The sequence below is a fragment of the Lonchura striata genome, chromosome 5 (genome assembly GCF_050655825.1).
Source record: "Lonchura striata isolate lonStrDom1 chromosome 5, ASM5065582v1, whole genome shotgun sequence".
NCBI classification, from domain to species: Eukaryota; Metazoa; Chordata; class Aves; order Passeriformes; family Estrildidae; genus Lonchura; species Lonchura striata.
In genome coordinates this window covers 38797369-38809423 of record NC_140707.1, presented here as the reverse complement: position 1 = coordinate 38809423, position 12055 = coordinate 38797369, and the positions used below count along the sequence as shown (strand labels likewise).

At 40.9% G+C, this 12055-nt stretch overlaps 1 protein-coding gene across 11 annotated transcripts in view; it reads left to right on the top strand.

Moving 5' to 3' along the window:
* RGS6 (regulator of G protein signaling 6) overlaps positions 1 to 12055 on the top strand; it is a 249557-nt gene that overhangs the window by 170377 nt on the left and 67125 nt on the right. For 9 of the 11 annotated variants that reach the window (XR_014956012.1, XM_031505011.3, XM_031505010.3 and 6 more), the window contains 2 exons: positions 9446 to 9496; positions 10886 to 10992. Coding sequence is in view for 10 of the 11 variants with exons in the window: in XM_031505011.3 (XP_031360871.1) it covers positions 9446 to 9496; positions 10886 to 10992 (158 nt within the window). In the remaining variant the exon portion in view is untranslated. Of the gene's footprint in view, positions 1 to 9052; positions 9128 to 9445; positions 9497 to 10885; positions 10993 to 12055 lie in introns of those variants that run through there. The other 2 variants (XM_085581965.1, XM_085581968.1) reach the window with 1 other exon arrangement.

Below are 12055 nucleotides of genomic sequence, written 5' to 3'. Positions count from 1 at the left end.
GTCTTCAAATTCTTGGTGAGAAAGAAAAAAAAAAGAAGGAAAATATTTCGCTAGGTTCTCTCTATCAGAGAATGAAAACAAAAATGGTTTCTAAAATTTATAGACAGATAAGATACATGGTGTTTTGACATTAGATTCAATTATTTAAACTGAATGGTAGTTGTTCAGTGCAGCTTTCAGCTGTTCAAAATGCTTTTTACTTTCAGAGGTTATTTGGTAAAATAAACTTAAATGGTATACCGGACAGGAAATGTAATTTTAGATACAGATTTCAAAGAAATTATGATTGTTATGTTTACTGTTTGTGTTATACACATCCTTATGAAATTAATCAAATATTAGAAAGAACAAATAATTTACCTATTTTGAACTTATTAATTATGGCCAACAGATTTTTACTTGTTGGTTGTTGTCACTGTCATCATTAAATTGTTCTGCACCTTTAAAATTCCTACTGTTACATATCTCTGCCCAAATTTGAAATGCTGGAACATGCTGTTGCCAGCAAAATTAACTGTGCCTTGCCACTAGAAGTTCCTTTTAATGCATGGCTTAAGAAGCCCTGTTTAAAATAAGGCCTCTGGTGTTAGTGCCAATATTGTCTCTTTGTTTTGCATGGCACTAAGTAAATTGTCAGCAATGGCTATAGAGTTGTAATTCATTTGGCTTTACCCTTGACTAAAAGAAATCATGTGTGCTATCTTAATCCTGTTGGACAATTGTCCTTGATTGACTGCTGTGCCAGTACAGGGCTCCAGTGAGGTCAGCTGCACTCAGGGCAGCCAGTGCTATATGTGGTTGAAAGACCTAGCAGCAAAAGAGGTGGGAAAGCTGTACAATACTGATTATTTTATTTTAAGAACAATGAACTCTTGGAGGGAAGAGAATTACAGACATTGGGTCATTTAATTTTCCAGGTAATGCGACTGTTACTGCATCACTGCAAACACTGTGTGTGGTTCTTAACCTTTCCTAAAGAACATGAGGAGGGGAAAAAGTAGCAATGTGTCAGGAGGAAGTTGCTTTCTTAGAGAATTTGCTGAAGGTAAATACCCTTTTCTGTAATAGAGATAACAGATGATCATGTTGCTGCAGTTAACACAGAAGTGTGTGATCCTGGGAGAGATCTATTGTGGACAGGGCTCTGTAGGAGATTTAAAAATTGGCTTTTGCCAACAGAATTACTGCAGAAATTCATAGGAATCTGGCATAGGTGAGTACTGCAATTCCAGATCTCTTAGTAAATAAATATTTTGCCAAAATCATTAAAATGCTGCAGCTTTCAGAGCACTTTGCTGTCTTGCACCACTTGGTGACATTTACACCTTTGCAGGAAAACTGTTATAACACTGCTGAGGGAAAGGAGGACCTTGATGTTCTGCCTTTGAAATTCAGTTTGTGAATGAGGACGTGGTGTGAAGTGACCTGATAGTTGCATGCTGAAATATACCAGTCACCTTCTACATTTTTTCAATTTTCTTGTTTCCTAGAGAAGGAAATTAGCTATTAAAATTATTAATGTATGATTGAAATGACAGAAATACTGCCTTTGATTTGAAGGCTGTGCACATGAATCGAAGTAAAAATGTTTCATCCCTAGCAAGGTCTGACACAGGAATCTTCAAAAGCCTTGATTCCAGCAGTTCTCAGAGTTGCTTCCTTTGCTGTTTTGTTGCCAAATCATTTTGACAATGTTAGGAACAGCGCCTAAACACTACTATATGGCAGAGAGCCAAATTGCTAAGCTGTATGAGCCACTTCAGTAGTCTGAGTAATGCAAAGGCAGAACACCCTGAAAAGCAGCTGGAAATTTATGATCAATTGTAGGTATGCAGGTGCATCTCAACACATCCGCAGTTCTTAGTGATTTGTAAAAGGTGGTAATTTCAGATGCTACTACAAAATGCTGTTACTAGTGCTGCTGGGAGGCTGGGAGTGCAAGGCACCACTTTCCTGCCTCTTGTATGCCTCTGTAAGGGCTCTCGAGGTGTTACAGGATGTATGGGTTTGAATGACACTAAGTGTGGAACTGCTAATTCTTTTTGTCTTGCTATTTCCTTACATACTTGTAGTAACAGCAATTTGATATGAGTTGTATTTGAGCAGAGAATAAGATTTGGGTATAGGTTACATGGTATATCTCTAATGTAGTCCAAATTCTAGCCAAGCAAAGCAACAGCAGCGGGGATTGCGCTGTGTTTATGGTATATGTGGGGTTCTGGAGGGTGTGTGCATTCAGGTTTGCCAGTGTGTTTGCTGGTGCCAGGCCTGTCCTTGGGAAGCACAGCCATGATGGCAGCTCAGTTTTCCAAGTCAGGTGAGGGCTATTTAGCACAAGTAAATCAATGTGGCTGCCTTGTGCTAAGGCCACAGCTTGGCATCCCTCAGTGTGAGCAGAGGCCAGTGAGGCTCAAAGGTGCCGAGTGTCAGGTGTGAGGGCTGGGCTGACGTGACACAGCTCTGTCAAAGCACAGTGAGAACAGCACTGAGCCTGGTGTAACACCAAACCCTTTATGAGCTGGGCAGGTCACCTGGAAAAAGACCTTTTGCTGGTATCACTTTTTTTCCAGTTGAGGACCTGGTTTAAGCTGCCCTGGCAGACCTCTTTCACTGGGATTAACCGTGCAGCCATTAAGAGATTTGCTAACTCAGCCTTACTGGCACCACTGTAGAGCAATCACTTTAAATCCAAGGCTCTCCATGAATGGCATCTTCCTGCTCCTCAGCATGGCTGCTTGCTTTAGGTTTTGGTGATGGGAGGGAGGGTATTGCAGTGTCTGCAGGCATGTCTGCTGCTACTTTCTCACATGCCTTGTAAAGCTACCTGAGCTACTTTTAGATGGGCAGCCTTGTAAGAAAAGAAGTCTGGCTGTGGTATCTCTGAGCTCTAAAGATCTAATTTATCTTTGTTACCTGGGTAAAATAGCCCACACAGAGCTCTGCACCATCATGTCATTTATTGATTCCTGCCTAGTGAAAATCTTCCTCTGCAGGTCTGCATTGTGGAGGGAGTGTGTACTTTGGTAGCCTGACCAATATGATGAGAAGGCAAAAGTCCCTCTGAATAGCAGGTTAGAGGAAGGAGGTATTAACAGGGCTGAAAGTACACAGGAATTTGCATTTTGCAACCCTAAACCTCCATCTTTCAAATTTTGTATTCCACCTTCCCACCAAGCCTCATTCTAACTTCACATAGAGTACTATGTTTTAAATATTTTTATTACAAGAAAAGTAAAATGTAAATTCAAGATCTCAAGTTTTCAATGAACAAAAAGACTCCTTAGAAACTTTGGCTACTTTATCAAAAAGGGGTAACACTCCTGCTGCTAATGGTTGTTAATAATTCACAAACAAGATTTAAAGTGAGTATAACATAAAGGAAAACTGCTATTGCTAGAAGCTCTGAGCTGTTGTAGCTTTGATGATGCTCCTTAAGCTGTTGTAGCTTTGATGATGCTCCTTGCTGACACTGAGTGGTGCAATTACCACATGCTGATGAAAGAAAACTGCAATTACCACATTTTCTGAGTCAACTGAGACTCAGAGCTGAGATATTTTTTAGTTGGCATTGGTATTTATTTATATACTCATTGTAGGTAAATTTTATAAAGCATTTCCTCAATATTTGTCACAGAATAATAGAGGGAGACCTAGGTGTTCCTTTTTTTTTTTGCCTACCATAAAAATTGTTGCTTTGTGTTAAAATCCCTACTGTGAGTGGTAGTCTGTACTTCCAACTTAGCTGAAATCACTGTGGGTGTCAGTGGGGAGCTCTGTGTAAGAAAAATTGTAGCACAGAGTGCTAAAGGCCTTGAGAAATTTTGTATTAAATCGTTTTGCCCTTTATCATGAGGCATGTTAATTTATTTATTTTTGCAAGCCCAGTGGTAAAAGTGGGGATAATTAACCTTTTTGTCCTAGATTTACCAAGGACTCTGAACTGGCTGGGGAAGGACTCAAAATATTATTTTCATTTGGCAGCGTAAAAAGCAGCAAGTGTCTGTTCGCACACCTGTGCATGTATTTTTATGTAATTTCAACTGCTTGTGAATTTTTTTTCTCATGCTTTTCTTATAGAAATATTTTAAGTTGCTCTGAGTTCAGGAGCAAATTGTTTGGAAAATCTGGTGCTAGAATGGGTTAAGCTGTTTTTAGGAACGAAGTTACAGGAAGGGGGACATATTCTTACAATTTCAGTAAGACTGTCTAGACTGTGAGTTTGGAGGTGATTGACATCAGAGGCCAGGCACCTGGTGTGTTTGCCCTTGGACTGTGTAGATAAGATCTAGGAAGGAGCTGAAAAGTTCCCATTTTTCATGGAAAAAACCCAACAAAACAAAAAAAATCCCCATCCCAACCAGACTGAAAACCTCCCTCCCCCATGCAAAAGTACTTAATATTTTTTTAAACCGTCAAAATATGTTCAGAGAATATTAGAGTTATAGTAATACTGAAAAAAAGACAGGAAATAACTGAGCAATCTTCTGTATCGTTCTGTATACAGGTATGTATAAGACATTCTCCATGTTATGATCAGGTGGTATTTTTAAATGTTTTTAAGACCTCACTTGCTTCAGTGATACTATCTGTCAGTGCAATGTGAGGCTGTGAGTGATCTGAGATCCAGGATAGCCTACCCCATCAGCTGATGGCATCCAGTGGTCAGGGCTTAGCTTAATAGGTCCCATGAGACAGGACAAACTTTAGCCCTTGGTCACTGTGCCACACCTGGCCACACAAGGTGTCACATGTCAAATCCCTGTAGAGGATCCCTTGTCAGTGGAGCTTGTCAGCTCTGCCATCTTGGGACACAGCAAAAAAAGCAGTTGTCTTTCCAGGCCCAAAAGGAAAACTAAAGATGCATGCATTGCTGAGGTTTCAGAAATACTCCTGTATTTTTTATTTGCATGCATATACATGTGTGTGTACAGGTGTAGCCCTTGTCAGGGACATGTTTAATCTGTTGGGTGACAAGAAGAGCTCAGTGGCCCTGGCTGCTTTGCTCAGAACCAGAGGTACAGGCTCCACTCCAGGCAGCAGATCTTTGGAAATATTTGGAGCACGGTGTGTTGTCCTGTCTGCCTCTGCCATTTCAGCATGTGAAAGATGGGCAAATCTTTCTATGTTTTCTGGAAGAGGTAGAGCAACATAGGTTGAGTGGGTAAGGTATCAAATACAGGGATGGTGACTCACCTCACCAACTGCATCTTGCCAAAGGCCTCACACCTTGTGAGTTTTTTAAATTAATCTTTCAGTGTCTTACCACTCATTTGTCATGTTGACAGGCAATGGCCAGCAAAGAACACTAGCTACCATTATGGAGGCTGAAGAGAAAATGTAGAAAATAGCAATAAATATAAAACTGCTGGTCTGTCTCTAAACATGTAGCTGGATAAGTGGTCATTGTGAATATGTTTGCATGTAGAAATACAGCTATTCTGTTGGTTTTAAGCAACTTCAGCTTCAAAGAAGAGCCTAAGGCAAAAAGATATGTTTCATTATAGATGAGGAGGAAATAGCTGTTCAGAGGATGTTGGATATTCTTGGAATGAGCATTGTGACTCAGAAGAAACGCAGATATAGAGAGAAGAGGACAGAGAAGAGGGAAGATATTCCTCTACCTGGATTTGGTAACACTTTCTATTATGAAAACATGCCCAACTATTTGTTTTCAGAAGAATTCAAATGTCCTGTTAGGGTACAGTGGAAACATGCCAGAGTCAAGGGTTGTCCCTGGAAGTCCTCTGAAAGAGCTTGTGAAATGTGAGAAAATACCTTTCTGGAAAGATGAGTTACATGAGGACCAGGCTTAGTCTAAAGGAGAGGTAAAGATGATGTTTTCTGGAAAACTTACAAATATAGGTGTCTGTGTCTTGGTCTGGCAGTCAACAGTGTTGTAAAGGAATCACTCAAATCTTCACTGTGTCTTAGAAGGATAAATCTAAATTTTCTTATTTGAAGAAGGGCATAAGTAGTATTTCTAGATGGGCAAAAGTAGTGATAGAAACAGCCACAAGCAAATGCAAAGCCAATGTGTAAGGGTAACCCTAAAAATTGAAGGTGTTATGGAAGATGACAGTAAAGAGTTTTCATTATGACTGTATATTAATTGGTGACATGGCTATTAACAATGACAGTAATTAACAGAGGGAAGAAAGACTTGTCATTGTCCAAAGGGTGAGTAATCAGTCTTGGCAGGTGATAAATAATGGTTCAGCAAGCTCAGCAGAAAGATAATCTGTCTGCCTCAGGACAACTGGAGAACAGCTATACCATCTTCCAGGCTCTTGGCAGCATTCTGGAATAACTTCATCTTTTTAACAGAGACAAATTAAAATTCCTGATCTCAAGGGCTGCTTATATTCTGGAGTGGCTGATCACAGGAGTTCTGGTTGAGTCAGTGTGTTCACTTTACTTACCCCTTTAAACCTTTCCTGCCCATTTAAACCTTTCTTATGAGGGATGAGAAAAACTGAGGAACCAGCATTCAGCATCACTTGGCTTTTTCATTGTTGTTTGATAGAAATTTAATAGATCCTCAGAAGTGTCCTAGAGCTGGGGACATGATAATTCCTTGTTAAAATGGAGTGGGACTTAGTCCTAAATCAGGAACTAAGTGTTCCTGTACATCTGGAAAGTGATCATGCAGAAAGCACTTCAAATCCTGTGAGCAAAGCAATGCAATGCTGTAGATGATTGTCAGGTATCCGCTCTCACATCACTTGGGAATACAATGTCTAAGAGATCACTGCAAGCCTGTAACCAGGGACCAAAATAAGGAGAAACTGGATGGGTTTTTTTTGTTTGGGGAATGAACTGAAAAACCAAGAAAGATTCTGGTTTCACTTGAACCAAGACAGCATTTTGTGAGGTTTTGTTTCTAACAATACAGAATCACTGCAGTTTGAATCTTCTTGAATTGGCTTTTTAACCATAAATGTTGCACTCTGTCTTCAAAATACTTTTTTTTTTAAAGGTAAGAGGGAACATCCATGTTTATAAAGTACAATATTTTATTAACAAACCTGTCAAAACAACATGGCTCTGTACATATTCCCCATATATTATTCAGCTAACAGTGTTCACTAGATGCCTTTTCATTTAGCAGATAATTTTGCACCATACATATTTTTCTGAATAATTATTGTTCAAGAAAATGACATGACCTCAGAATGCATCTGGCAAGGTAGTTTCAGTGGAGAAAAGAAAGTGCTGGCACCATTGCTAGAGGCATTGGTTTGCTGTTCTGCAGGGTGCTGGCTGCAGTTTTGGTGAGCTCAGTGCAAAGAAGTTGATTTAAATTTGAGAAGTTGATGAATGGTAAAGTATAGGGAGAGACCATCTTAAGAGGACATCGGAAGAGTTGGGTTGGTTTAATGAGATGGAGGTGGGGAGACAATGTGTCAGCCCTCCATAGAAACACTCAGGAGAAACTGTCTAGGAGGAAGAGTCATTATTTTCCTTCAATCATAATATAGTTATAAAATGCATATAAATTGCACATTAACAAACTTAGGTTGTGAAGTTACAGGAAGAGTTCAATCTATTAAAAAAAAATCTGGAATAACTTTCCAGGTAGGAAAATGCTACTAGGTGAAGTTGGGAGGTGTGGAGAATGACCGTACTGCTGAGAACACAAGATTGTGAGATTGGTCTTTTAGTATCTGGTTTGCCTTTGAGGCAGGTTGAGACAATGCCCAGCTGCTGCTTGTTGATCACATCTGCTTGCCCAGTATATAAGTGAAATCAGATGCTTCCCTGATCTTCAGGAGCCCTGCTGATTCCCTGCAGGGGCTAGGTCTGTTGTTTCGTCTGCCTTGGGTGGGGGATGAGGTGGGTCAGGTCCGTATTGCTGCCTGCTGCTGAAGTGTGACTGAAAAGGGTTTATTCATACTCTTTGTAGTGTTCTGGGTCAGCTTCCATTGCCAGGGGAGTGGGAGCTGCTGTCCCCGTCTGTGTAGGGTAAAGCTCATGTTTCTAATGGATATTTCACCTGTATGGGAGAGTCAGACCTGCAGATAATTGCAGGGACCTGGGGCACTAGCTGTACCTGTTGTGTCTCTGTGGCACATTGTGACTCCTGGCCTTTATTATATTTAAAGTTTGTTGAGGGCATGTGGATGCTTTGGGCCAGTGGGAAGCAAAATGTTCTTCTGGAGCAAACATGGTAGTTATGCTGCTCCTTGAAGTCCCATCCATGTCTCAGCTCAGAAATGCTCCACACAAATAACATCCTCTGGGATTTGTTTTGTAAGCCTAAACCAGATTGTATGGGGCTTTGAACAGCCTGGTCTAGTGGATGGAATCCTTGCCAATGGCAGGGGAGTTGGAACTGAGTATCTTTAGGTGCCCTCTAGCCCAAGCCAGTCAATGATTCTATTAAGAGTACTGGGCCTATTAGCCTACTGTATGTGAATATAAATATTTCTCTTGAAATGGACTTTATGCTGAGAAGGGCTTGGTGTTATGTCTGCATCCAGACATGGCATTGTTAGGTTGTGATGAATGCTGTTGTAACTTAGTATGGGCTTGCTATATCGCCTCCAAGTGTCTTTGCTGATTGCCTTTGACTTTGGAGAACTCGTTAGCTGACTTGTACCCACCATTATGTTTAATTTTGAGCTTAACTTTCTGAGTATGTGATTTAATTAAATGCTGCTGCCCTGTCACAATGTATTTTGGTAACAGGCCCTTCTACTGAATAGTGGACAAGTTTTCCCCTCCTGTGATCTCCATGCAAGCAACAGAGGTTGTATCCATGCAGAGGATCAATCGTAGAGAATCTGATGTTTTTTATAAGATTGCAACAATTTTCATTGTACTGGATGGGCCCTGAAAACCTAATGAACTTCCTGATGGATCTTAAAGGCTCACTGGTTCCAGCCACCATTCAGTTTGTATGATAACCACCACTGACTGCTCACAGGGGCTGTAGTTACAGGCTATCTGAATACCATCTCCTTCTCTAAGACATTGCTTGTCTTTGACACAAGTAAGGCTCTCCTGTCTGTTTTTGACTGATGTTTCAGTTCTGTACATTTACATGTTGCAGGTGTGAGGTGCCAATAAATGCTCCTTCATCTCCTTGCTAACCACTGCCTGCAGAAACTTCTCTCTGTATGCTGAGGTGAGAAAAAAGTGGGAGAGAACAGTAACAGGGAACTATTAGACGAATATCTGGCTAATACCTGACTTCAGGTATATCAAGTCTCCTACTGCACAGAAAGCCCCCTGGGACTTAGTACCTGTCAGTAACCATGTAGCTGCAGTGTCTCACAAGAAGGAAAAACATTCTGAAACCTCAGTGGAAATAAAAAGCAAAATGGAATAAAGTTCATGCCAGTTCTATTGTATCTATCTCAATGTTATCTCTCTCTAGGGCACTCAAATCCTGTGGTCTCAGTGTCTAATGCTTTCTTAAATTTTTGTTCATTTGTTTGTTAAGGTTCTGATATTGTGCAGTGGCTTATGAAGAACCTCAGCATTGAGGATGCAGGTAAGCTGACCACAGCTGGGGAGAAATAGGTGCTCCATCTGTGTGTGCCATTAGGCAGTAAATACTCTATTGCTGCAGTCTAAAATGCCGGAAAAAGAACATGGTTGATTTAAACGAGGAGGAAAAGAGTTAAGAGTCAACATCTTAACTAAGTGTAATGCCTTATACTGCAACTGAAATACCATTGCAGGAATTTTAGCCTGTCTGTGAAACTGTTGCTACCTACAGAAGACTGATTGATTTTAGGGTTTGTTCCTAGACTTCAAAAAGGAGTTGGTGGATGTGTGTGGTTAAGCAGGCAAATGCAGTGTCAGATTTTCATGGTGTGAAGAAAGGTAGCCTCAGCTGACAGGACATAGTGTCTGTGTCATTCTTGGCCAGGGTCATAAAATCTGGTAATGGCTTTTAGTTTATAAAAAAAGCAAATCAATAAATCAGCAGTTAGATAAATGGATAATCAGCCATAAAGAGTGATTAGTGCATGGGCACAATCCAAATAGTTCACTCTTCGGAGAAACCAAAAACATTTAGGCAAGTGAAGACCTATTGAGAAAAGGAGAAGAAAAGATCTGTGGGTCCAGAAGTTTCTTTTACTTTTCAGGAAAGGGAAAAAATCCAGACTCTCACGTACCAGTTCTTAAGCTGCCTTACTTGTCACCATGTAAAAAATAGAGATAGAGGCAGTGTTAAATCACCCAGCAGGGCATCCCTGTACACACATCCCTTCTCCTGAGTCCCGTCAGGTCCCAAATCTGAATTTCAGCTGCAGACAACAGCTTTATTATCTATCTGGACATGCATGAGCAGATGATTTGTCAACTCTGTGAAAGATGATGCAGCTTTTGACAGCTGGCATTGCTTGAAAATCTGCACAGATGGGCCTCTACATTGGGGAAGGTTGCCTGGGCAGCGCTAGGATGTGTAACTCCCCTTTGCAACATCTTCTCTAACAAAGGGGAATGCTACAGTGCGAGGATGTGTCTTTATGAATAAATATTCTCCTGATGAACTGGTGTTGCAAGTGCTTGTTTGATCTGGTAGAAGCAAGTGAGGTTCACTGATGAAATAGGCTTCTTGTCAGCTTTCACCTGTGGTGGATCATGTACTTTGAAATTAATTTCATACTCTAGGACTGAACTGGTATATGTATTTTTTAAACAAAAAATGAACAGGTTAAACATTTGAGCAGTGTTTCATCTGTATTGTAAGGCTGGTTTCTGCACTCCTGCTTTACAGGGTTTGGTTGGAAGTAGTAGGGATGTGGTGTGGGTACAGAGAGGCATGTGGGCACCAGATTTCACATGAGTTATCACCAGAGCTGCAATTGAAAGCGGAGATATGCGGTGCATGTCTTGTTGACACATCCCTGCTGTTTTTTCTCTTTCACAGGGGAAGCAATACACTTGGGAAGCCTTATTGCTGCACAGGGTTATGTTTTTCCCATCTCAGACCATGTTCTTACCCTTAAGGATGACGGGACGTTCTATCGTTTTCAGGTTGGTGAGCACCCTGACTCCCTTGTGGCCCCTTCTTCTGTCCCTGCAGTAATACTGCTGAAATCACCCACTCTTTACACCTAAGCAGCCATTAGATCTGTGAAGCCAGGGATTGAGGCTACCTTCATAGAGGCACTAGGAAATGATGAAGTCCCTTCAAAAAAATTTCCTTTAGAATCCCAAATCATTCTTATCTACCTTCTGACTTTTTTTTTACATAAATGAATGGCTATGTCTTGTGACTATTTTTGATATCTGAATTCACAGCTGTTTTACTCAGCATTGAACTAAACCAGGAGAAGGAAAATGGCTTTCAGGTCCTAACTCTGATGCAGAATTAAGTAGCCATTCTCCTCTGCAAAATGGACGCGGGCAAACTTAGGAGCTGGACATTCCAGCTTTGGCACAGCAAAAAATTCAAATTTGTCATCTCTTGCTTACAAATTGGTGTGTGAGAGGGCAAGCTTAAGACTGGCTCTTCTACAAAGGATGTGTAACCTTGGCAATTGCCTAAACTGGGACATTTCTATCCCTCAGTGTTCCTGTGCCTCCAGATGTGCTGACTTTTTTAAGCACCCTGTGCCTGAGTTCCATGCCCTGTCCAAAATCTGCCACTGTCAGCTTGCTAGATAACTGAGTGCTTGTGCTGTAACAGCTCCTTCTGAACTGATTGTGTAACTTTAGAAGAAGCAGTAAGTCCAAAATTGGAGTCACTGGCTTGTCCTGCTGGCTGAATTTGTGTTTTTCTGTTACATGGTCTCAGCCCGCTCCCTTATCTTTCCTGTCACCTCTCTTCTGTTCACCCTCCTGTTCCTCCTTTACATTTTTTTACTCTTCTTTAACTTTTATTTGAAAAGCCAGTTCTGCTCTTTCCATCTGATATTGCAGATGCTCATGCCTACTGCTAATGTGATATTGTGTTATCACATGTGAGCAATGTTATGGTAAAAAAAGAAACCCAGGAGATCACAGATGTCCTCTTATCTCAGCCCACCTTCTGGCTGCAGGGCATCATGCAGACTCAGATTTTTCGTTACAATTCCCTTTCTTTTCTGAAAGTCTT